Raw genomic sequence first — 24,625 nt, forward strand, 5'->3', positions numbered from 1 at the left:
ATCTGAACCAAGTTTTCTGAATAGACGTTTGTCCCAGTGCTGATGTGACAAGACAGGAGGAAGAAACGGTAAGAGAGATTTGTAACCTAATCAATATGAGCCAGAGGTGAATGATATTGACAACCGGCCATAGAGAATCCAAAGAAAAATTTGCAATAGACAGGTTTTCAGAACAGCCAATTCTCACAAAGAAATTGGAGAGCACATGCCGGATGCCAGACCATACAAGCCTGAGGTGGTTGATGTTGTACTCAGGCATCTTGTAGATAGTTCCCACATCTTCATCTGCAATTGTAACTATAGCCTATAAACAATTGACCAAATAAAACATCAGATTCATCTCAATGCTCAAACTCCTGAGTCTGCTGCTGAATAGGTAAATTTCTAAAGGTCAATAAGCAGGTCATGAAGTAATATAGTTCTGCAATATTATTAGATGATAGCACATGATTAACTGACATATCACCCAGAGACACACAATCGAAGCGATGTTTTACCTTACACATTACCAATCATTCACCATGTTAACAATCATTTTACAGAGAACTACATAAGCACATTTATGACTCTTCTACCAAGCTCTCTTCTGTCATGCAAAATGTCCGACTATGCACTTCCAGCTCCAAATTACAAATGTCTTCCCTTCCTACTGGTTCATTTTCCGCAGAGTAAACTTATTCTAGCTTAGGTAAACCCCTTCCACTAACCTTCCAGTTTTTTAACAAGAGGTCAATCTAATGGCCCGTTTGATAACCATTTCATCAAACTTCCTTTAGAGACCTAGGGGAAATACATGGGTGAAAGTAGGGATGAAGAATTGTGGAGGAGGGTGGTGGGAAAGATGTGGAAGAAATGTAGAATGGTACGCAAAATGAAATTTCAAGTAGGTTTCCTTTTCTAGATTTTGTTTTCATATATTCTCCTTCACTTCTCCCTCCCTCCCCCAACCTTTATTCCTTATTCTCTCCATATAATTTCTTCTATCTCTAGCAAACAAAGAAAAAAGCTAAATAGCTCTGAAGGTCTAGGAAATGCAAAAGAAGAGGACCACATGGTGGCGGCACAGAAGGTGATAGGGAATCAACCTCCACCATGAGGAGTTTTATCACTAATGCATTTAAATACACAAAATTGGTGGTATAGCCCTCGAGGTTTCTACTAATCTGAGTTGACACAAAATCTACTATAAGGCATGGTTTAAAATATGTCTACAACCATATAACAATAGCGAGCTACCATCCTATAATTGTTTCCAGAGACTTCATGTTTAGCTTTGAAACAACCTTTTTGAGAATGTTTACCTTTGAAACAACTCAAAGACCAGAATATAAAGCTATATGCTCAAGCATCAAACAAGATACACCATTCAGTTCTTCCTTCAATAATAAGACAATTGGGATCAGGTTATCAAGTTTTTAATGGGACCAGTTATCAAGTTTTTAACCAACTTAACTTCTCATTTTCACTTGAGAAATTAATTTTACTGGAAAGATAGGAGACTACAAAAAATAATAGAAAGCAGATGGTATTGCCTTTAATGTTAAAAACAATGATAAGTAAAAGTAACAGTATATTCCACTATAAGACTACTTGAAAGCAGCACCATGATTAAGAAGGAAAAGTAACTGGTACAATCTTTAAACTTATGCACATCCTGTACAGCAACTATATGGTATAGAATACCAACCTTAATTATTGCATCTTATATTTTTCTGCTTGATATCAGCAGGGGAGTGGAGGGAAGTAAACTTTGCTAGTGAAGTCACAAACATTTGAACCAACTACGCTCCAAGTCACCATAAAATACTGCTCCAAATCATAAACTACCTCAAATCTGTAGATAGAGTCCTGCAGAGTTGCAGTGTCCTTTAGACAGATTTCTCCTCTACCCTTGTGCTTGTAATTCGATATGAGTCTAACCACCAGGATTAAACTATCTTAAATCAAAGCCTAAGCACTGTGGCTTTGATTTCTGGTGAAGACTGGTATGAATTCTCTCAAGAAGTGTTAAAATGTGAGAATGATTAATGATGTTCAAAAAGTGCCTATCTAGTTTGGACGAAATGTCATTATATAGAGGCATGACACCTCTTCATCCAACAGTTATGTTAATACAAATTTATAAATAAACTCAATACTAGACATGTATTTATAAAAAAACCCAAACACTATTTAAACATAGAAACACACCCAAAATCCACAATTGTATATTTTTTGGGTGTGTTTATAAATGAGTTTTGAGTGTATGTAATGATGGGTTTTGGGTGTGTTTCTAAAGTATTTTGGTGTTGGGTTTTTATAATTTCATTTTGGGTGTTTTAGTGAAACTCCTTATGTTAATTTAACAAATTCAATTTCAGATTTTGGTTTTATCAAAACGAATTTTCAATTAATGAAAATAAATTATTAATTAAATCAACAGAGCCCCAAGGCCCAACCCCATCTTTTGGTATATATATTACCAAACCAAATATATTCCATGTCCAAACCATGAAGAGACCCAACTTTGCTTCCACTAGGCCCATACTCTATTTAATATTTTTAAAGTGTTGGTGCTTATAAATCATAGAAGGAAACAACTCTCTTACAAACTCTAACAAAATCTACCACCATCACCATTCCATATATAAACCTATAAACAAATACAATCCAACACACACATACACATACAATTCTTATAACAAGAAGAAGAAGCCGAGGAAGCATTTTGGTTTTGCCTATAAATTCACTGCTATAATTTCCAAAGAATTAGCAAAAGATCGAGAAGAAAGAAGCAATAATCTTTTGAAGCCAAGAAAACAAAGTTCATTAACATGAACATGGAGCGTCTAATGTGTGCAAAGCGTTGTGGCTTCTATGGCTCTGTCGAAAACAAGAACATGTGCTCAAAGTGCTACCAAGATTATGTCAAACAAGAGAAAAGTAATGCTCAGTCGTCGGTCATGGTGGTGGCTTCATCAATGGACAAACTTGATGGAAGTGGAATTTCCTTGCCTTCTTTTCAAACTGCAGATGATCCAGTTTCTAATAAAAATAATAGTGGATCAAAGAAAAACAGGTGCCAAAGCTGCAAGGGAAAGGTTGGAGTGTTGGGGTTCGAGTGCCGCCGTGGTGAGGTGTTTTGTGGAAAGCAATCTGGATCTCAAGAAGGCTGGAAGAGATATTTTGGCCAAGCAATAACAATGGAGACATCTAACAGGAATCGGAGATTTGCAGCCTGAGTCAGAGCATGTCCACTACCACCATTACTAGAGACGACGATGAAGAGGTCCATCAAGGGGTGAACAGGTCTCCAATGAAATAACCGAAGAACCGGGACTCATTAGTCCCACATCGAGAAGAGACCGGGTCGTGGGTTTGTAGCAGTCCCACATCGACTCTAAACAAAAACTTCAATTTTTTTAAGTTTATAAATAGCTTCACCCCCCGTCTGGTTTCTCTACAGAGATTTGAAGGTCTGGTTGGATTACTTGTTAAAGTTCTAGCTCGGCTACCTGCGGATTAGGGTTTTAAGTTTAGATTTTTTTAATCTCTAAATATTTAGGGTGTTTTTTCAAACCCTTGAAGTTGGTCTTCTAATGGAGAACCCTAAAGTGTCTATTTTTGGGTGGGAAGCGTCGAAAGAAAGCCTTAAAGAAAACCCTAAAGTTGGGAGTCGAAAGAAAACCCTAAAATTGGGCATCCCGCCGATAGACGCCCCTGAATACAAGACTCTTCTAAACTCACTCCGGTCAACCCCCAACCTTTTGTACATCAAAGACGAGTATTTTCAACGCTGCCGGACTCATGCGGATTGTTTTAAGTACTCTGCAGATCGATTAGCCTCGAGTTCTAATCACAACGCTGCCGGAATTGCTGCTCAAACAGAATCGAGAGGTGTGGCAGAGGGAGTTGGAGGGAAGCGGAGAAGAATTGGAGGACCCGAAACGTCGTCGTGGGTTCAAACAACAAGAACAAGCCCCGACTACAAGACTCTTCTAAACTCACTCCGGTCAACCCCCAAACCTCCGTACATGGAGGATTTTGAACGCTGCCGGACTCATGCGGATTTTGTGAAGTTCTTTGCAGATCGATTAGCCTCGAGTTCTAATCACAACGCTGCCGGAATGGCTGCTCAAACAGAATCGAGTGGTGTGGCAGAGGGAGGTGGAGGGAAGCGGGGAAGAATTGGAGGACCCGAAACGTCGTCGTGGGTTCGAACAACAAGAACAAGCCTCTCGACCAAACAACAGAATCTCAATGCTCAGTCGACCTTGGTGGCATCATCAGTGGAAAAAACTGATCAGGGTTCCATCGCTAGAGGAATTTCCTTGCTTTCATATCAAAATGATTCAGTTTCTAATACTAATGATAATAATAGTGGATCAAAGAAAAACAGATGTGAAAGCTGCGGAGAGGTTGGAGTGTTGGGGTTTGAATGCCATTGTGGTGGAGCTTTTTGCGGAAAGCAAACGTATCCAGAAGCGCACTCGTGCAATTTGGATCTCAACAAGGCTGGCAGACCCTCTTTTTGCAAGGGTGACAAGCTGCAGTACAAGATTTAAAGACAGATTATCAACATTTTACATGACTTGTATTTTGTGCACTTTGTTTTATGAAATATACAATGAAGAAATTGTTTGATTACATTCGTACGTGATTTATTTTCATACCAATACATTATATTGTACATATCTCTACTGTTATATAAGGCTTCACCAAAAAAGATGGACAAGAACAACCCTGAAACGAAAAAACATAGACACTTTTAAACAACCCCCAATAAGCAGAGTCGCCTATGACAACACATGCAATGCAATAGTTGTACTAATTAAGCGATTAACGTTACCATATATAAATTATGAACCACGATTCTATTTACAATATTCAATAAGGTCAATCGAAGAACCAGTACTCACATATGTAATTGTTGACTCAAGTATACGGCTTCAATTCAAGCACTTTGTGCATGTTACAAATGCAAATAATAAAAATTCAACTCACTTGTGAGAGAAATAGCACAACATATGATTAGTTTAGATGCTACTAATAGCAGTAATTGAACTCGGTATCCAGACTTGTTCTTGTACTCGGCTAAGTTACCAGATTTAGATACCATAGATCAGCTGTAATTACATGTTTGATTTTGGAAATAGAAATTGTTTGGCTGCATGATTTTTATTCAATACCAATACATTATATTACACATAGAATTCGAGTGATGTTTCTCTTACAAAGAACTGGACACAATCGACATGACATTGTTACACCAGTGATCAACGTTTTCAAATTTGATCTTATTTACATGTGATCACTCATTCCAGTAGAGAGATAGTGGCAAATACAAAACTGCTTTGAGGAATATGGCGGAAAATTCCAGACTTAATGCACAGCATCAGGTTGCCTTTCTGGTGACGAAGCTTCAAACTCCGGTAAAATCTTGTAGGATTCATACAGCCTATTTAAAGTGGGGAATTTGGACTGCACAAAAAATAAAGAAAAAAAGGAAAAACCAAAGTCACCTTGCATCTGTATTCTGTTTCCTTAGTTCATGCCATATTGTCATTTACTTGTGCAAGGCAGAATGTAGCAAATATATAAGGACCCAAATAAGTAAAATGCCAGCTGATACCAAAGAAAATTATGTGAGAAAATCAATACCTAACCCTGTGTTTCTGCACAATTAAGACATTCACATATAACCGGACCAGTCTATTAGAGGAAGGGAGGGGGGAATAACTATAGAAACAGTGAAGAGTTGCCCCTAAAGTTGTTTGATAATATTTTCACAGAACACACAGATAAACAGCAAACAAAATAAAATTTACGAAAGCAAAGAACACAGAAGCGGACAAGAGTTTACCATGTTAATGTTAAACCTCGAAGTAGATACAACAATCTGTGGAGCTAAGAACACATCTGCCTGCAATTAAAACCCTTTAATTAGTCAGAAACAGCTCAAGCGGCGGGAAAAAAAATCTTATATAGCTTCTAAAACTTCAATTAATGCACAGACATCCAAGAGTCATGGAGATATCTTATTGTCACCATTTATGTCATCCGCCAATAAGTTGGGTTAGAAAATTGTTGTCAGTTCACATTGGTTTAAATAAAAGGAATTAAGATAGGATTGCAGTTAAAGAATTGTAACAAAGAAGCACAGAGCATTCAGAAGAGAGACCATATACACTTCATCTCCTGTGGCATATCTGCTAGCAAAATCCTTCAGCAACATCTCAAGAGCTACAGATGAGAAATAAACAAATAGAAAATGTAAGCATCAACTAGTAGCACTCTCGAGTAGTTTCACATCATGCATGTTAATATACATATACTTTTATATATAAAAGCTTTAATACAAGCTAAAAAACAGAGTTATTTAATACTACCAGACATAAATGCACCCTGGTCTGCTCCCACACAAGCTGCAACTAATAAGTCAATCGCCAAGTGATTTTGCATATCAAATTATTTGTTCATTTGATCTCTCTCAGTAATTTGCAGTCATACTTGCACATAGAAGACAATAATAGGTGAATTGTCAATCTGCAAGTGGCTGTTGATAGCTGTTGCTATCATAAATCAGTGCACGACTATTATCAAATGGGGCTTCAAATGGATCATTGCTGCTAAAAAACTTCTTATCTATCCAGATCCAACAACTGCATTGCCTGATATAAAGAGGTGCACTGGCATCCTTACTATTAAATCTTACCTTACTCTAAGATCATCAAGGTAGCTAAAATATGCAGGTCACTTCATCTGAAAGCATGCATAGCACGGATGACATAAAATCGGAACTATCTCTTCTTTTCCCTCACTTCTGTATTAGAGTGCACTTTTGTTATGCATGTGTAAGAAAACTTCAAATAAACAATGAGAATAATCCTTCTCATGCAAAACCAGTAGAGAAGCACATTTAGAAAGCAGAATATGTTACACAACAAGGCTACGACATACGACCAAACTCCACTTCATGGTGAAAGCTTCTCCTAATAAGTAGTACATGCAGAGAATTTACAAGTAAAGGAACGAACACGTGCATGCAAATAATCACTCACCAAGTAAGCCTTTTTCTGTATTCAACTGAGCAAATGATAATGACTCTTCAGGACCAACCTTTTCCTTGAGATGTGTCTACACAAACAAATGATAATAGAGTATATGTAAATACAAAATCAAGGATGATTACATAGGTACGAATGTAAAACCAAATTTCATTTTATAAATGTAGTACAAAGAAACAGAATATACCAGCGACACCATGTGAAGAGGCTGTATATTAGAGTTGATAATGCTTGCAGCCTGTGACAATATTCACTAATTGGCAACTCAGCAAGGAAAACTAAGTCCATGAAGAATTCAATCTTAACTTCTACAGAGGCTTCACCTTTCTCATTACCAGAACAAAAAAAAAGTGATTTACATCAGCCTGCGACATGCTTTAATTGAAGAAAAGGAAAAGGACATGCAAACCAGAATTTTTTTTTTAAAAGATAGGGCCTTTTGACTCCATGAGAGACTTGTTTGCAAGTCAATTTTTAGTTGAGAAACTTTTTTATACCAAATTCTTTAAATTTGATAAGGACTTCACATTTAGGACCAACTTACCTGGAGATTAAGAGCTTTTAGCCGAGGGTCAGCAGGCAACAACGGTCTCTGTGGATACTTGTCCTCCAGATACTAATTAAGAGTAACAAGAAGAGATTGTACTCAGATAACAAAACAAAAGAGACGTAAGTAAAACCTTCACAAACTGTACAATGATGGTCAAATATGAAGTATAATCTAATGAAAGGCCTTCAGGTCTATGGTTACTTGGCTGCAGATCACATGAATGAAATAATTCAGTTTCCAACAAATTACACTAACCAGTAATATTGCGTAGGAGTCTGAAACCGTTATGTCACCATCAACCAACACCGGAACAAAATGAAGAGGATTCAAACGCTTAAAGTCTGCAACTCACAGATAAAAACAAGGCTTAGCTTATCAAATGTGGAAACATAGGCAAGATATATTATGTTGTCAAATTGTGAATCATTACTATGTGTTGAATAAGCATCCACCAAATCAAAAGCTTCAAATTAACCGTCTAGCAACATAACGTGCCAGACTATTTTGCAATAGACTATTTGCCCTGTTTTTATTTCAATATATAGAACATGAATGGCTTGTAATAAGCATAACATCGCTTCAAACCCACCTGGACTGAACTGCTCTCCTTTTGTGATGTTCACTGGTTTGTACTCGTATGGAAGTCCTATACATTCAATTAACAACAAATGAACAAAACCAAAAACAAGTAAATTCAATTCAATTCAATTAATATTTCGGACCAACAAAAACAAATTTCCCTAAACTTGAGTGAAATTAATCATGATTTTTAATTTCTTATAAAAAAATTTGACAGAAACAAACTAAAAGTCATTTATAAAAGCAAAATAAAACCTTTAAGACTTAGAGCGAAGCGGACGAACCAAGAGCAGGAGCTCTGCCAGTAGGAGTAGAGCAGGAGCTTTGAAGAAGAAGACAATGATGAATTTTCCGACTTTTTCTTCACCAAAATTAGAAACCAATATAGAAATTCATTCATACATAAATAAACAAATAAAAGAGAAGTGAAATAAAAATTGAAAATTGAAAATGAAGTGGTACCTGCTGCTTGCTGCTGGCTTCCATAGCGCTGCTTGTCTGAAAGCTCTCAACAGTCAAAGTCTGAAATCTCAGAAAGTATAGTAAGTCAAACTTTTTATTTACTGCGAACTGCGACTGTTTTCTTTCTCCGCTGAGCCGTCTATGTTTTTTAAATTATTAGTTTATGTTTTTTGTAAGTAATGTTTTATAGTTATTCTCCTCTTGGCCAAAAAAATAATTTTAATTGAGTTTTTCTATTTAAACTCTATATTTTTCTTTGTTCACTTCAATACTTAGAGTTATTCTATTTAAACCCGACTTCTTTTGTTCACCTCAACTTCTAATTCAAATTTTCACAATTTCTAGAAAAACTCCACTATCTTCTTAAACTATCCTTAAATACACACCAAGGTCAGCAAGAAATAAAAAATAAAAAATTTATCAACCTCACACCCCACACCCCGTTATCTTGCCGCTCACCACTCTAAGTTCACCTCAACCTCACATTACTTAAGGAGATAAAAATTCCAATAGAAAGATAAACCCAAATATTCTAATGGAAACCAAAAGTGTGGTGTGAGCTACATGGTGCCTCAATGGCAGGGTTCGAAACCCATTGAACACTTTGTGATCAGGGGCAAACTGAACCCTAAGTGAGATTAATATCACCCTTCGGATGTGTGGACACCTTGTAGTATTTACCAACAAAAAAAATCTAGAAGTTTTATTTGACATGGCCTCGCTTCTCTCCTAATTCATAAGGTCATGTGTTTAAAATTTTATTATAAAAAATAATTTTATCAATGACATTGCAAAACATTGTAACATTAGATTCAACAAATTATTTTGATAGGAAACATTAGATCTAAATCATGATTCCAAAATCATCAAATCCTACACTTTCAAGAGAAAACCCTACTCAAGTATCTCAAATTTCAAAATCAAAAGTTGCCCGTATCCTCTGGAAAATAAGATCACGACATCCTCTCTCCGTATTCTCCACCACAGTCGCATTCCCCTATTTGCATTACCAAAGGTACCAAAACAAAGCAATCAACTTTGCATAGTAGAAAACAATAAAACTCACATACTTTCAATCAATCAAACTAAAACTGAAAAGAACCCATTAATTAAAAGCTCAAATCAAGAATATGAAGTGGGCGTATAGACGTACTAGGGTTAAATATTAAGTTGGATGACCTTTTATGTCTTTTTACACAATAATAAAACTTAAAACTTAATGATTTAAGTATTGGGGTGAACAAAGAAAAGTGTATGATTTAAATAGAAAAACACTACTTAAATCATTAAGCTCTTAAGTTTTATTATTGTCTCTTTCAATTCAAAAAACCTTACACTCTCATCTTCTCTTTACAAACCTTAAATACGATATGCAAATAATGGCTTTTGGGGCGTCAATTAAGATATGCTGCTTAAAGAGATAATTAATGTTACAATGCCATTAATTACTATAAGATCCTCAAAAGAAAAAGAGGGAAATTATAAAAATGTACTAGGGAAATAATTATAAACTATATATTCTCAGTCTCCGATTGACCTCAAAACACCAACCAAGCTCTTCATAGCTTCAAGTTCATGGTTGCCAACTGAGGCGGTAATAATGTGGTGGAATGTGGCAACACCAGGAGGGACACCATGGGCAGTTTTAAGAAGGCCATTTACCATCCTGACAATATCAGGACAAAAGGAAAAGGACCAGGCAAACGCAAAAACTGTTAACATAAGACCAAGTAATTCACAATGCTATGAGGGTGTGGAAACAATGCAGGACAATTGCTATGCTATCGAACTGGATGGATGGAACTGGATATTATCATCAATGTTCAATGCTTTTGAAATTTTAATATTGTATTTTGGGGATACCTCTAAAAAATGTTTGATGAATTAACATCACAGTCACAATGATTGATGAATATGTCTACCAAGATCTGGGAATTAACACAGAAGAGCTTCTCAAGAACTGAAGCACTAGCTTCTTCGGCTGAAAATTGTGTTGCGCAACATTTTCCAAAACTCTTAGAACAATCATACGAAAAAATATATATATACTCCAATCTCTGCTTTCAATCCAGCTCTAAATCTTGACACCAGACTAATGAAGATGGAGCAACATAGTTGAAACATAAGAGTTGAAGCACTGTTCTTCAACATGTGAGACATAAGTACTTGCTTCATCGCACCTAAAAACCTGTTCCACATCACAAATATATCTTTAGGGATATCAAGGTAGGTGAAAAAAGAAGAAGAAACTAAGTTTTAAAAAAATGTAGAAGACAAGTATGGACAAGGTAAGTTTTTTCACTGAATTCAAAAGAACAAGGGCAATTTTCTTTTTCAGAAACATTAATGTTCTCAATTTCATTTTGTTTATAATTGAAAAAATATGTGACTAGCAATTCTAAATGGAGCAATCCTAATTGTAGTGCCAATGTGCATGTCTCATAGAGCCAAGCATCTTGATCAAGCTCGCCCACATCACCATCAATTCCTTGTCGTGGTGAACCTTCCCCAGGGATAAATAGCATGCTACACATAGTCAAATATTGGAAATAGCACAGATTCAAAAACCCTTCCCCACATAGGTACTGATAAAAGGTTACCGTGGTTACGTAATTTCATACAGCACTTGTAAGGCATTCTTCCTGATTTCAGGCCTAGGATCAAAACTAAGCTCGGACAAACTTGCAGAGAGACAAAAATGAAAAACAATGTAGATCGAACGGACAATTTGAAAAGAAGAGAGAAGGTACAATAAATATAACCACAGCTCATGGGCTAAATTTGTTTTGTCCAACATAGAAATTATTTAAAAGACCCATGGAACCATCTAAAGCTCTCCCTTTGCACTTGTATGAAAATCTGAACCAAGTTTTCTGAATAGACGTTTGTCCCCAGGGTGCTGATGTGACAAGACAGGGAGGAAGAAACGGTAAGAGAGATTTGTAACCTAATCAATATGATCCAGAGGTGAATGATATTGACAACCGGCCATATAGAATCCAAAGAAAAATTTGTAATAGACAGGTTTTCGAACAACCAATTCTCACAAAGAAATTGGAGAGCACATGCCGGATGCCGGACCATACAAGCCTGAGGTGGTTCATGTTGTACTCCCAGGCATCTTGTAGATAGTTCCCATCTTCATCTGCAATTGTAACTATAGCCTATAAACAATTGACCAAATAAAACATCAGATTCATCTCAATGCTCAAACTCCTGAGTCTGCTGCTGAATAGGTAAATTTCTAAAGGTCAATAAGCAGGTCATGAAGTAATATAGTTCTGCAATATTATTAGATGATAGCACATGATTAACACAGTGATTGACATATCACCCAGAGATTCTAACGCTGGGAGACCCATGGGTGAAAGTAGGGATGAAGAATTGTGGAGGAGGGTGGTGGGAAAGATGTGGAAGAAATGTAGAATGGTACACAAATCGCCAGATTTTGTTTTCATATACCTTCACAACCTTTATTATTCTCTCCAATTTCTTCTATCTCTAGCAAACCAGCTCTGAAGGTCTTAGGACAATGGTGGCGGCACAGAATGATAGGGAATTACCAGAGAAGTTTTTATGCATAAGCAGGTTTCATTTATGACTATCTCTCTACAATAGCGAGCTACTCATCTGACTTCAGTCATGAGAAATGTCCGAGCTATATGCTCAAGCATCAAACAAGATACACCATTCAGTTCTTCAATAATAAGACAATTGGGACCAGGTTATCAAGTTTTTAACCAACTTAACTTCTCATTTTCACTTGAGAAATTAATTTTACTGGAAAGATAGGAGACTATCAAAAATAATAGAAAGCAGATGGTATTGCCTTTAATGTTAAAAACAATGATAAGTAAAAGTAACAGTATATTCCACTATAAGACTACTTGAAAGCAGCATCGTGATTAAGAAGGAAAAGTAACTGGTACAATCTTTAAACTTATGCACATCCTGTACAGCAACTATATGGTATAGAATACCAACCTTAATTATTGCATCTTATATTTTTCTGCTTGATATCAGCAGGGGAGTGGAGGGAAGTAAACTTTGCTAGTGAAGTCACAAACATTTGAACCAACTACGCTCCAAGTCATCATAAAATACTGCTCCAAATCATAAACTACCTCAAATTTGTAGATAGAGTCCTGCAGAGTTGCAGTGTCCTTTAGACAGTATTTCTCCTCTACCCTTGTGCTTGTAATTCGATATGAGTCTAACCACCAGGATTAAACTATCTTAAATCAAAGCCTAAGCACTGTGGCTTTGATTTCTGGTGAAGACTGGTATGAATTCTCTCAAGAAGTGTTAAAATGTGAGAATGATTAATGATGTTCAAAAAGTGCCTATCTAGTTTGGACGAAATGTCATTATATAGAGGCATGACACCTCTTCATCCAACAGTTATGTTAATACAAATTTATAAATAAACTCAATACTAAACATGTATTTATAAAAAAATCCAAACACTATTTAAACATAGAAACACACCCAAAATCAACAATTGTATATTTTTTGGGTGTGTTTATAAATGAGTTTTGACAGAAACTCCCTTATGTAACTGTTTAACAAATTCGAATTTCAGATTTTGGTTTTATCTGAAAAACGAATTTTCAATTAATGAAAATAAATTATTAATTAAATCAACAGAGCCCCAAGGCCCAACCCCATCTTTTGGTATATATATTACCAAACCAAATATATTCCATGTCCAAACCATGAAGAGACCCAACTTTGCTTCCACTAGGCCCATACTCTATTTAATATTTTTAAAGTGTTGGTGCTTATAAACCATAGAAGGAAACAACAAACACTCTTACAAACTCTAACAAAATCTACCACCATCACCATTCCATATATAAACCTATAAACAAATACAATCCAACACACACATACACATACAATTCTTATAACAAGAAGAAGAAGCCGAGGAAGCATTTTGGTTTTGCCTATAAATTCACTGCTATAATTTCCAAAGAATTAGCAAAAGATCGAGAAGAAAGAAGCAATAATCTTTTGAAGCCAAGAAAACAAAGTTCATTAACATGAACATGGAGCGTCTAATGTGTGCAAAGCGTTGTGGCTTCTACGGCTCTGTCGAAAACAAGAACATGTGCTCAAAGTGCTACCAAGATTATGTCAAACAAGAGAAAAGTAATGCTCAGTCGTCGGTCATGGTGGTGGCTTCATCAATGGACAAACTTGATGGAAGTGGAATTTCCTTGCCTTCTTTTCAAACTGCAGATGATCCAAGTTTCTAATAAAAATAATAGTGGATCAAAGAAAAACAGGTGCCAAAGCTGCAAGGGAAAGGTTGGAGTGTTGGGGTTCGAGTGCCGCCGTGGTGGAGGTGTTTTGTGGAAAGCAATCTGGATCTCAAGAAGGCTGGAAGAGATATTTTGGCCAAGCAATAACAATGGAGACATCTAACAGGAATCGGAGATTTGCAGCCTGAGTCAGAGCATGTCCACTACCACCATTACTAGAGACGACGATGAAGAGGTCCATCATGGGGTGAACAGGTCTCCAATGAAATAACCGAAGAACCGGGACTCATTAGTCCCACATCGAGAAGAGACCGGGTCGTGGGTTTGTAGCAGTCCCACATCGACTCTAAACAAAAACTTCAATTTTTTTAACTTTATAAATATCTTCACCCCCCGTCTGGTTTCTCTACAGAGATTTGAAGGTCTGGTTGGATTACTTGTTAAAGTTCTAGCTCGGCTACCTGCGGATTAGGGTTTTAAGTTTAGATTTTTTTAATCTCTAAATATTTAGGGTGTTTTTTCAAACCCTTGAAGGTTGGTCTTCTAATGGAGAACCCTAAAGTGTCTATTTTTGGGTGGGAAGCGTCGAAAGAAAGCCTTAAAGGAAAACCCTAAAGTTGGGAGTCGAAAGAAAACCCTAAAATTGGGCATCCCGCCGATAGACGCCCCTGAATACAAGACTCTTCTAAACTCACTCCGGTCAACCCCCAACCTTTTGTACATCAAAGACGAGTATTTTCAACGCTGCCGGACTCATGCGGATTGTTTTAAGTACTCTGCAGATCGATTAGCCTCGAGTTCTAATCACAACGCTGCCGGAATTGCTGCTCAAACAGAATTCGAGAGGTGTGGCAGAGGGAGTTGGAGGGAAGAGGAGAAGAATTGGAGGACCCGAAACGTCGTCGTGGGTTCAAACAACAAGAACAAGCCCCGACTACAAGACTCTTCTAAACTCACTACGGTCAACCCCCAAACCTCCGTACATCGAGGATTTTGAACGCTGCCGGACTCATGCGGATTTTGTGAAGTTCTTTGCAGATCGATTAGCCTCGAGTTCTAATCACAACGCTGCCGGAATGGCTGCTCAAACAGAATCGAGTGGTGTGGCAGAGGGAGGTGGAGGGAAGCGGGGAAGAATTGGAGGACCCGAAACGTCGTCGTGGGTTCGAACAACAAGAACAAGCCTCTCGACCAAACAACAGAATCTCAATGCTCAGTCGACCTTGGTGGCATCATCAGTGGAAAAAACTGATCAGGGTTCCATCGCTAGAGGAATTTCCTTGCTTTCATATCAAAATGATTCAGTTTCTAATACTAATGATAATAATAGTGGATCAAAGAAAAACAGATGTGAAAGCTGCGGAGTGTTGGGGTTTGAATGCCATTGTGGTGGAGCTTTTTGCGGAAAGCAAACGTATCCAGAAGCGCACTCGTGCAATTTGGATCTCAACAAGGCTGGCAGACCCTCTTTTTGCAAGGGTGACAAGCTGCAGTACAAGATTTAAAGACAGATTATCAACATTTTACATGACTTGTATTTTGTGCACTTTGTTTTATGAAATATACAATGAAGAAATTGTTTGATTACATTCGTACGTGATTTATTTTCATACCAATACATTATATTGTATATATCTCTACTGTTATATAAGGCTTCACCAAAAAAGATGGACAAGAACAACCCTGAAACGAAAAAACATAGACATTTTAAACAACCCCCAATAAGCAGAGTAGCCTATGACAACACATGCAATGCAATAGTTGTACTAATTAAGCGATTAACGTTACCATATATAAATTATGAACCACGATTCTATTTACAATATTCAAAAAGGTCAATCGAAGAACCAGTACTCACATATGTAATTGTTGACTCAAGTATACGGCTTCAATTCAAGCACTTTGTGCATGTTACAAATGCAAATAATAAAAATTCAACTCACTTGTGAGAGAAATAGCACAACATATGATTAGTTTAGATGGTACTAATAGCAGTAATTGAACTCGGTATGCAGACTTGTTCTTGTACCGGCTAAGTTACCAGATTTAGATACCAAGATCATCTGTAATTACATGTTTGATTTTGGAAATAGAAATTGTTTGGCTGCATGATTTTTATTCAATACCAATACATTATATTACACATAGAATTCGAGTGATGTTTCTCTTACAAAGAACTGGACACAATCGACATGACATTGTTACACCAGTGATCAACGTTTTCAAATTTGATCTTATTTACATGTGATCACTCATTCCAGTAGAGAGATAGTGGCAAATACAAAACTGCTTTGAGGAATATGGCGGAAAATTCCAGACTTAATGCACAGCATCAGGTTGCCTTTCTGGTGACGAAGCTTCAAACTCCGGTAAAATCTTGTAGGATTCATACAGCCTATTTAAAGTGGGGAATTTGGACTGCACAAAAAATAAAGAAAAAAAGGAAAAACCAAAGTCACCTTGCATCTGTATTCTGTTTCCTTAGTTCATGCCATATTGTCATTTACTTGTGGGCAAGGCAGAATGTAGCAAATATATAAGGACCCAAATAAGTAAAATGCCAGCTGATACCAAAGAAAATTATGTGAGAAAATCAATACCTAACCCTGTTTTCTGCACAATTAAGACATTCACATATAACCGGACCAGTCTTTAGAGGAAGGGAGGGGGGAAAAACTATAGAAACAGTGAAGAGTTTGCCCCTAAAGTTGTTTGATAATATTTTCACAGAACACACAGATAACAGAGCAAACAAAATAAAGTTAACAACCAAAGCAAAGAACACAGAAGCGGACAAGAGTTTACCATGTTAATGTTAAACCTCGAAGTAGATACAACAATCTGTGGAGCTAAGAACACATCTGCCTGCAATTAAAACCCTTTAATTAGTCAGAAACAGCTCAAGCGGCGGGAAAAAAAATCTTATATAGCTTCTAAAACTTCAATTAATGCACAGACATCCAAGAGTCATGGAGATATCTTATTGTCACCATTTATGTCATCCGCCAATAAGTTGGGTTAGAAAATTGTTGTCAGTTCACATTGGTTTAAATAAAAGGAATTAAGATAGGATTGCAGTTAAAGAATTGTAACAAAGAAGCACAGAGCATTCAGAAGAGAGACCATATACACTTCATCTCCTGTGGCATATCTGCTAGCAAAGTCCTTCAGCAACATCTCAAGAGCTACAGATGAGAAATAAACAAATAGAAAATGTAAGCATCAACTAGTAGCACTCTCGAGTAGTTTCACATCATGCATGTTAATATACATATACTTTTATATATAAAAGCTTTAATACAAGCTAAAAAACAGAGTTATTTAATACTACCAGACATAAATGCACCCTGGTCTACTCCCACACAAGCTGCAACTAATAAGTCAATCGCCAAGTGATTTTGCATATCAAATTATTTGTTCATTTGATCTCTCTCAGTAATTTGCAGTCATACTTGCACATAGAAGACATAATAATAGGTGAATTGTCAATCTGCAAGTGGCTGTTGATAGCCGTTGCTATCATAAATCAGTGCACGACTATTATCAAATGGGGCTTCAAATGGATCATTGCTGCTAAAAAACTTCTTATCTATCCAGATCCAACAACTGCATTGCATATAAAGAGGTGCACTGGCATCCTTACTATTAAATCTTACCTTACTCTAAGATCATCAAGGTAGCTAAAATATGCAGGTGACTTCATCTGAAAGCATGCATAGCACGGATGACATAAAATCGGAACTATCTCTTCTTTTCCCTCACTTCTGTATTAGAGTGCACTTTTGTCATGCATGTGTAAGAAAACTTCAAATAAACAATGAGAATAATCCTTCTCATGCAAAACCAGTAGAGAAGCACATTTAGAAAGCAGAATATGTTACACAACAAGGCTACGACATACGACCAAACTCCACTTCATGGTGAAAGCTTCTCCAAATAAGTAGTACATGCAGAGAATTTATAAGTAAAGGAAATAACATGTGCATGCAGATAATCACTCACCGAGTAAGCCTTTTTCTATATTCAACTTAGCAAATGATAGTGACTCTTCAGGACCAACCTTTTCCTCAAGATGTTTCTACACAAACAAATGATAATAGAGTATATGTAAATACAAAATCAAGGATGATTACATAGGTACGAATGTAAAACCAAATTTCATTTTATATATGCAAAACAAAGAAACAGAATATACCAGCACCGACAACATGTGAAGAGGCTGTATATTAGAGTTGATAACGCTTGCAGCCTGTGACAATATTCACTAATTGGCAACTCAGCAAAGAAAACTAAGTCCATGAAGAATTCAATCTTAACTTCTATAGAGGCTTCACCTTTCTCATTGCCAGAACAAAAAAAGTGATTTACATCAGCCTGTGACATGCTTTAATTGAAGAAAAGAAAAAAGGACATGCAAACCAGAATTTTTTTTTTTTAAAGATAGGGGCTTTTGACCCCATGAGAGACTTGTTTGCTAGTCAATTTTTAGTTGAGAAACTTTTTTTTATACCAAATTCTTTAAATTTGATAAGGACTTCACATTTAGGACCAACTTACCTGGAGATTAAGAGCTTTTAGCCGAGGGTCAGCAGGCAACAACAGTCTCTGTGGATACTTGTCCTCCAGATACTAATTGAGAATCACAAGAAGACATTGTACTCAGATAACAAAACAAAAGAGACATAAGTAAAACCTTCACAAACTATACAATGATGGTCAAATATGAAGTAGAACCTAATGAAAGGCCTTCAGGTCTATGGTACCTTGGCTGCAGATCACATGAACGAAATAATTCAGTTTCCAACAAATTACACTAACCAGTAATATTGCGTAGGAGTCTGAAACCACTACGTCACCATCAACCAACACCGGAACAAAATGAAGAGGATTCAAACGCTTAAAGTCTGCAACTCACAGATAAAAACAAGGCTTAGCTTATCAAATGTTGGAAACATAGGTAAGATATATTATGTTGTCAAATTGTGAATCACTACTACATGTTGAGTAAGCATCCACCAAATCAAAAGATTCAAATTAACCGTCTAGCAACATAACGTGCCAGACTATTTTGCAATAGACTATTTGCCCTGTTTTTATTTCAATATATAGTACATGAATGGCTTGTAATAAGCAGAACATCGCTTCAAACCCACCTGACTGAACTGCTCTCCTTTTGTTATGTTCACTGGTTTGTACTCGTACGGAAGTCCTATACATTTAATTAACAACAAATGAATAAAACCAAAAACAAGTAAATTCAATTCCATTAATATTTCAGACCAACAAAAACAAATTTCCCTAAACTTGAGTGAAATTAATGATGATTTTTAATTTCTTATAAAAATTTTGACAGAAACAAACTAAAAGTCATTTATAGAAGCAAAATAAAACCTTTGAGACTTAGAGCGAAGCGGACGCGCCAAGAGCAGGAGCTCTGCCAGTAGGAGTAGAGCAGGAGCTTTGAAGAAGAAGACGATGATGAATTTTCCGACTTTTTCTTCACCAAAATTAGAAACCAATAAATTCATTCATACATAAATAAATAAATGAAAGAGAAATGGAAATAAAAATTGAAAATGTAGTGGTACCTGCTGCTGCTGCTGGCTTCCATGGCGCTGCTTGTCTGAAATCTCAGAATCAGATTAGTAAGTCAAACTTTGATTTACTGCTGTTAGCTATATCATATGCAAAGAACTGCGACCTGTTATCCTTTTCCGCTGAGCTGTCGATGTTTATTAAATTATTAGCTATATTTGTTTTTGGCAAGTAATGTTTTATAGTTATTCTCCTCTTGGCCCAAAAAACCAAATTTAATTTCCCTCCCAATCTAAATGTGTAATTTTGCAGTATAATTTCATTTAGACCCTCCGGGGTTTGGCGTAATTACAATCAAACCCTACAAGTTTTGGAAAAGGTTTATATGGATTACTTTTATACAAATTTATAAATAAACCCAATCCTAGACATGTATTTGTAAAAAAACCTAAACACTATTTAAACATAGAAACACACCTAAAATCAACCTCAAAATCAACAATTGTATATTTTTTGGGTGTGTTTATTTTGAGTGTGTGTAATGATGGGTTTTGGGTGTGTTTATAAAGTGTTTTGGGTGTTGGATTTTTTTATAATTTCAGCTCCCATTTTGGGTGTTTTAGTGAAACTCCCTTATTTTTATTTGTTCCCTTTCTTTCGGGTGCAATATATGGGCAAAAAATCTACTAATTTAGCATCCGAACTAAGGGGATGTATTCAATTAAGATTTTAAAAGAGTTAAATGGAGTTATAAAGTTTATAGAGTTAAATATAGTTCAATTGATTTCTATCAACTCCACATAGAGTTTGATTAAATTCCTAGATTGATTTAAATGGTGTTTGTTAGAGTTTTAGTATAGATTTTAAAAGAGTTTATTAGAGTTCTAAATTTTTTTTTTTTTTGGGGCTGTTTATCGTTTTTCTAGATTTTCAAAAAAGAAAAGTACATTTACAAAAACATTTTGTAAAGAACTTCAAACCATATGCATCCAAAGAAAAAAAAAGGGCATTTATTTTGTTCAAATGTGCAACCAAATAAGGATTTATGTTTGCATGTTTATGAAAAATGCACAAAAGTAAAAACATAAAAGTAATTTCATGTTAAAAAAAAATGACAAGTAAACTATAATTCTAAATGGAAACTCAAACTCATCTTTTTTTCAAGTGTGACTTTGCCCGTGCCTTCTGGTTTGCAAGCCCTCCAACTCGATGTAAACATGTTAGAAGGTGAAGATTTTATCTCTACTTGGCAACATATAATGTTGACTTTCAAGTCCTCTGAGTGCGCAGCGGAGGCATTCTAGTGGTTTGTTTTTGGGTTGTGGCGCATCCGAAAGCCGTAAACATGGCAGTCTTTCAAGGTGTGAAGGTCGATCCCTCAAGGTCGTTCATCTTTCGCTCAATCAAGTCACGGAGTACCGTGCGGCTAAACCAGCAGTCCAGGCCCGTCCTCACATAGCCACCAACAGCTCTGCACCACAAAATTGGTTTAAACCTCCGCCAGTTTTCTCAAGGTGAATTGCGATGTTGCGTGGTCAACTCCGGCGTCGCGCAGGGGAGTCGGTTGGGTCATTCGGGACACTTTCGGGTTGCCGCTCTGTCTGGTGGGCGAGGGACCTCCATGGCTCCTCCGCTCTTATGATGGAGCTTCTTGCTATTCGTCATGCTCTTAGTGCATGTGTTCATTTCCATCTCACTGACTTAATAGTGGAGTCAGATACTCAGACATGAATCTTGATGCTTACTGGATAGATTGCAGTAGTCTCATATTTGGAGGGGATTATTTTTGATATCAAGTACTTGGTGGCTTCTCTTTCTCGGATCTCCTTTGTGTTCGCTCCCAAGGCTTGTAACAAAGCTGCTCACACTGTTGCTGGTTTCGTTTCTAAACAGGGGGTAATCATGTTTAGGATGACCTTGGAACTGACTGGCATTTCAATATTCTTGCTTCCGATGTAAACCTTACAATTCGTTATTAATAAATTTTTCCAGCGAGTTTGACAAAAAAAAAAACCTATAATTCTAAATGCATAAAAATGAATAAGTATCTGCTTCATGAGCATCTTTGACTCCCGTTATTCATAACATCTCTCCACATATATGAAGATATCCTAACCCTCCATTGGTAATTAGCATTCTCAGGTTGTTGTTCTTGGGTTTGAAAAACTTGATCATAATTATTTCCCTCATTTTCTAGTGATGATGACAATGTTGAATGATCGTTATCTTCTTCAATAGGAAATTCATTAGAACGACACTCTTTACGGAGAAAATTGTGCAACCCTGCTTCTATTGTCATCAACAATATCTTAATGGTTTCATAATCATGTTTTTCTAATTCTTCGTCATCCATTTCCTCTTCTTCTTTTTCTTCCTCGATTTCTTCATTCCATGGTACTTCATCTACTTCTTCCATCTCCATTAATAATAACAACAACAAAAAATCTGAAGTGCACATATAACATTGTAACACGAGCAATACTCATAAGTTAAAACAAATCTAAAGACAAAACTATATAGATTGTAACATTAAAACTATATAGATTAAAACAAATCTGAAGATAAAACTGAAAAAGTATAAAGGCATATAAAACACAAGCAATACTCATAAGTAACACACATAAACAGTACTCAAATAATTAATTCTAGGCCAAAGTTCAACAAATTCCAAACTAATAAAGTCTTAACAAATTCTAGGCCATATCAAAAGTTTCGTCAAAATTGACACGTGAGTATTACGTGGGACAAATTTGGAGGGCAATTTGGACCTCACATGAGTGAGACCCATATCAAAGTCAAATCATATCCATCTCCTTTAAAATCCACAAATCAAATTAGGAATGCAACTCAAAACATTTGATATAGTTAAGGATTTAGACTTCATACCCAAAAAGATTGTATATATGAGGTGGAGAAAAGTCAGAAAGGTGCGATTGTGGTTAGACATTGGGTTGGGTTAAGAGAGGCGACTGATATAAAGATGCCTCTGAAAGTCAGAGATGATGGGAAGCTCATTTTTACAGTAAGTGACTTTTTCTCCTTTTTCTCTTTTGTTTGATTCCTTTATCTTTTCTCTTCTTTCTTTTCTTTGATTTTTTTTGTCTGGGTTTGATATCGTATTGCAAGGACATAAAACAATTAAGCATGTGATAGTGGTCTTAAAACAATTAAGCATGTGATAGTGGTCTTACGTTTGTCGTGTGGTTGATGACAGTGCCTGCATAAGATGACAGTCAATATGCAAATAAGGCCTCCATGTATATGGGGGTAATGTGCATTGCATTGATGATCAAGATGCAGATGAGGCCTCTATGTTGGAGTTATATAGTTATGTTGTACACTTTGGATATGACTTGAATAATGTTGACTACCCATTTCAAACATAGAACAAGGAGTTGGGTTCAGTTAAAAGAAGACAAAGATTACTTGGCATCCATTAATTTGGTTAAAAGTAAACGTCTTTTTGCCTTATACCTATCTAATAAGATAGTAGTTGACCCCATATGAAAGTGAAGCAGTTTTTTTACCTAACTCAAATGTTGAGTTCGAAGATGCAGATGTTGAGGTTGAAGATGTGGGGGAGTATGAATCATATGCTGAAGAAGAAGATGCGATGGAGTATGCTGATGTTGAAGATGTGAGGTTGGAAGAACAAGAAGAATAATATGAGGGAGGAAATGGTGATGCTGAATATGTTGAGCAAGATGTTGAGGGTAATGGAGAAAAAGTTGAATATGGTGAGGACGAAGAAGATATATAATACAGAAAAATTGATTTTGAACAAATTGACGAGGAAGATGACAATGTCTTTCATAGGTATGTGGTAATTGAGGAAGTTGATGATAAAAAAGAACCAGGTGAGGTTGAGACTTATGAGTATGATACAGAGGATTTAAAAAGTGTTGAAGAAGAAGGTAGGAAAAATGGACTTAGAGATCCAAAGTTCAAGCAATACAATAAGGAGCATGATTTATTGGATCTAAAATTCCATATGGCGATGGAAGTTCCTACAATTCAGGATTGTAGACAAGCTATTAGATATTATAGTATTGGATATGCTAGAAACATAAAGTACTTGAAGAATGAGCCTTATGTGGTGAGACTTGTTTGTGATAATGCACCCGAGGAAAATGAAGAGTTAATTAAGGATTTAACAACAATAACAAAAAGACAAGGCTGAGGATGTGACCAAAAAAGATAAGGCCGAGGAAGAAGATTTGAATTAAGCTTGTCCATAGATGTTTTTTGCTTCACTAGTTGGCAAATGACCTATTGTGAGGCTCAAGACCTACAATCCAACATATACTTGTGGTAGAAATCAGACAAGTAAGTTTGTCACATCAAGTTGGTTGGTAGATAGTTTGATGAGGAACTGAGGTCAAATCCGAAGATGTTAGTGCCTGATTTCATGAAATTAGTTAGGAAAAACTGTTGCCAAAATGTCTCTAGGGATCAAGTGTACAAGGCTAAGCAACAAGCTAAAGACATGATAGAATGGAACATTGCAATCAACATGCTCGGCTGTGGGATTAATGTGAGGAATTGAAGAAGCAAAATCGAGGAAGCAAAATTCTTGTGAAGACTTCATTGCAACGGAATGATCCCATTTTTTGGAGGATTTACATATGTCTTCCTTAGTTAAGAAAAGAGTTCATATATTAGTGCAAGACAATGGTTGGGTTTGATGGGGCACACATTAAGGGGCCTTACCCATGTCAAATACTAAGTGTTGTTGAGATTGATGCCAACAATGATGTGTTCCCAATAACATATGCAATTGCAGAAACTGAAAGAAGAGTTACATGAACCTAATTTTTAGAGTTATTCTTCAAGGATGTTGACGTTAGAGTAGGTGGGGCTGGTTAGGTGTTTATTACAAACAAGCAAAAAGGGTTGGGTCAAGCAATTAAGAGCTTAATGTCACAAACATTTGAACCAACTACGCTCCAAGCCACCAGCAGTTCACTGATGTGTGGATGTGGTCATTGCCACAACCTTGAAACTGTAAGAATGTGAAGGTAAAAGTCCAACATTGGAAAATTAGAAAACCTTGCAAGAGCTTATAAGGAGTTGGACTACTCCCCATTTCCAATTGGTTTTGGGGTGGAACCTCAACTTCCTTCATGGTATCAGAGTCGGGTTAACCCACGTGTGAAAGCCCAACAGTCACACATGCTCCACCTTCACCT

At 36.5% G+C, this 24,625-nt stretch overlaps 3 protein-coding genes and 2 pseudogenes across 3 annotated transcripts; 3 read left to right on the forward strand and 2 right to left on the reverse strand.

The window, feature by feature from the left end:
* The first annotated feature begins 2,699 nt into the window (after window positions 1–2,699).
* Window positions 2,700–3,180, forward strand: LOC103331833 (zinc finger A20 and AN1 domain-containing stress-associated protein 9-like; annotated as a pseudogene).
* A 259-nt stretch (window positions 3,181–3,439) lies between these two features.
* On the forward strand, window positions 3,440–4,626 carry LOC148917249 (uncharacterized). Its single transcript, XM_089051791.1, has one exon. The coding sequence runs from the start codon at window positions 3,579–3,581 to the stop codon at window positions 4,542–4,544; it is 966 nt and encodes a 321-aa protein (XP_088907917.1). The 5' UTR covers window positions 3,440–3,578; the 3' UTR covers window positions 4,545–4,626.
* Window positions 4,627–5,118: 492 nt separating this feature from the next.
* On the reverse strand, window positions 5,119–8,774 carry LOC103331834 (glutathione S-transferase zeta class-like). Its single transcript, XM_089051793.1, has 10 exons — window positions 8,638–8,774; window positions 8,431–8,536; window positions 8,186–8,242; window positions 7,852–7,937; window positions 7,591–7,662; window positions 7,234–7,284; window positions 7,041–7,116; window positions 6,161–6,222; window positions 5,843–5,902; window positions 5,119–5,460 (listed from the first exon to the last, which is right to left on the reverse strand). Exons 1-10 carry the CDS (start codon window positions 8,659–8,661, stop codon window positions 5,362–5,364), a joined length of 693 nt encoding a protein of 230 aa, XP_088907919.1. The 5' UTR covers window positions 8,662–8,774; the 3' UTR covers window positions 5,119–5,361.
* Window positions 8,775–13,679: 4,905 nt separating this feature from the next.
* LOC103331789 (zinc finger A20 and AN1 domain-containing stress-associated protein 9 pseudogene) lies at window positions 13,680–15,488 on the forward strand (annotated as a pseudogene).
* Window positions 15,489–15,977: 489 nt separating this feature from the next.
* LOC103331790 (glutathione S-transferase zeta class-like) lies at window positions 15,978–19,425 on the reverse strand (the record flags this gene model as incomplete). Its single annotated transcript, XM_089052386.1, has 9 exons — window positions 15,978–16,319; window positions 16,707–16,766; window positions 17,025–17,086; window positions 17,904–17,979; window positions 18,097–18,150; window positions 18,459–18,530; window positions 18,720–18,811; window positions 19,060–19,110; window positions 19,293–19,425. Coding segments are annotated over 9 exons (699 nt in total), but the record flags the coding sequence as incomplete, so codon positions are not given.
* Window positions 19,426–24,625: the final 5,200 nt, after the last annotated feature.

The sequence above is a fragment of the Prunus mume genome, linkage group LG5 (genome assembly GCF_029339155.1).
Source record: "Prunus mume cultivar Tortuosa linkage group LG5, ASM2933915v1, whole genome shotgun sequence".
NCBI lineage: Eukaryota > Viridiplantae > Streptophyta > Magnoliopsida > Rosales > Rosaceae > Prunus > Prunus mume.

Excerpts from the sequence above, each read along its gene's own strand:
- LOC148917249 (XM_089051791.1), top strand. The coding sequence starts at position 3,579 with ATGGAGAACCCTAAAGTGTCTATTTTTGGGTGGGAAGCGTCGAAAGAA.
- LOC103331834 (XM_089051793.1), bottom strand. The coding sequence starts at position 8,661 with ATGGAAGCCAGCAGCAAGCAGCAG. Across the intron at positions 8,537-8,637 it reads AAGCCAGCAGCAAGCAGCAG|AAAAAGTCGGAAAATTCATC; the intron begins GTACCACTTCAT and ends ATTTTGGTGAAG. Across the intron at positions 7,663-7,851 it reads ACTCCTACGCAATATTACTG|TATCTGGAGGACAAGTATCC; the intron begins GTTAGTGTAATT and ends ACTCTTAATTAG.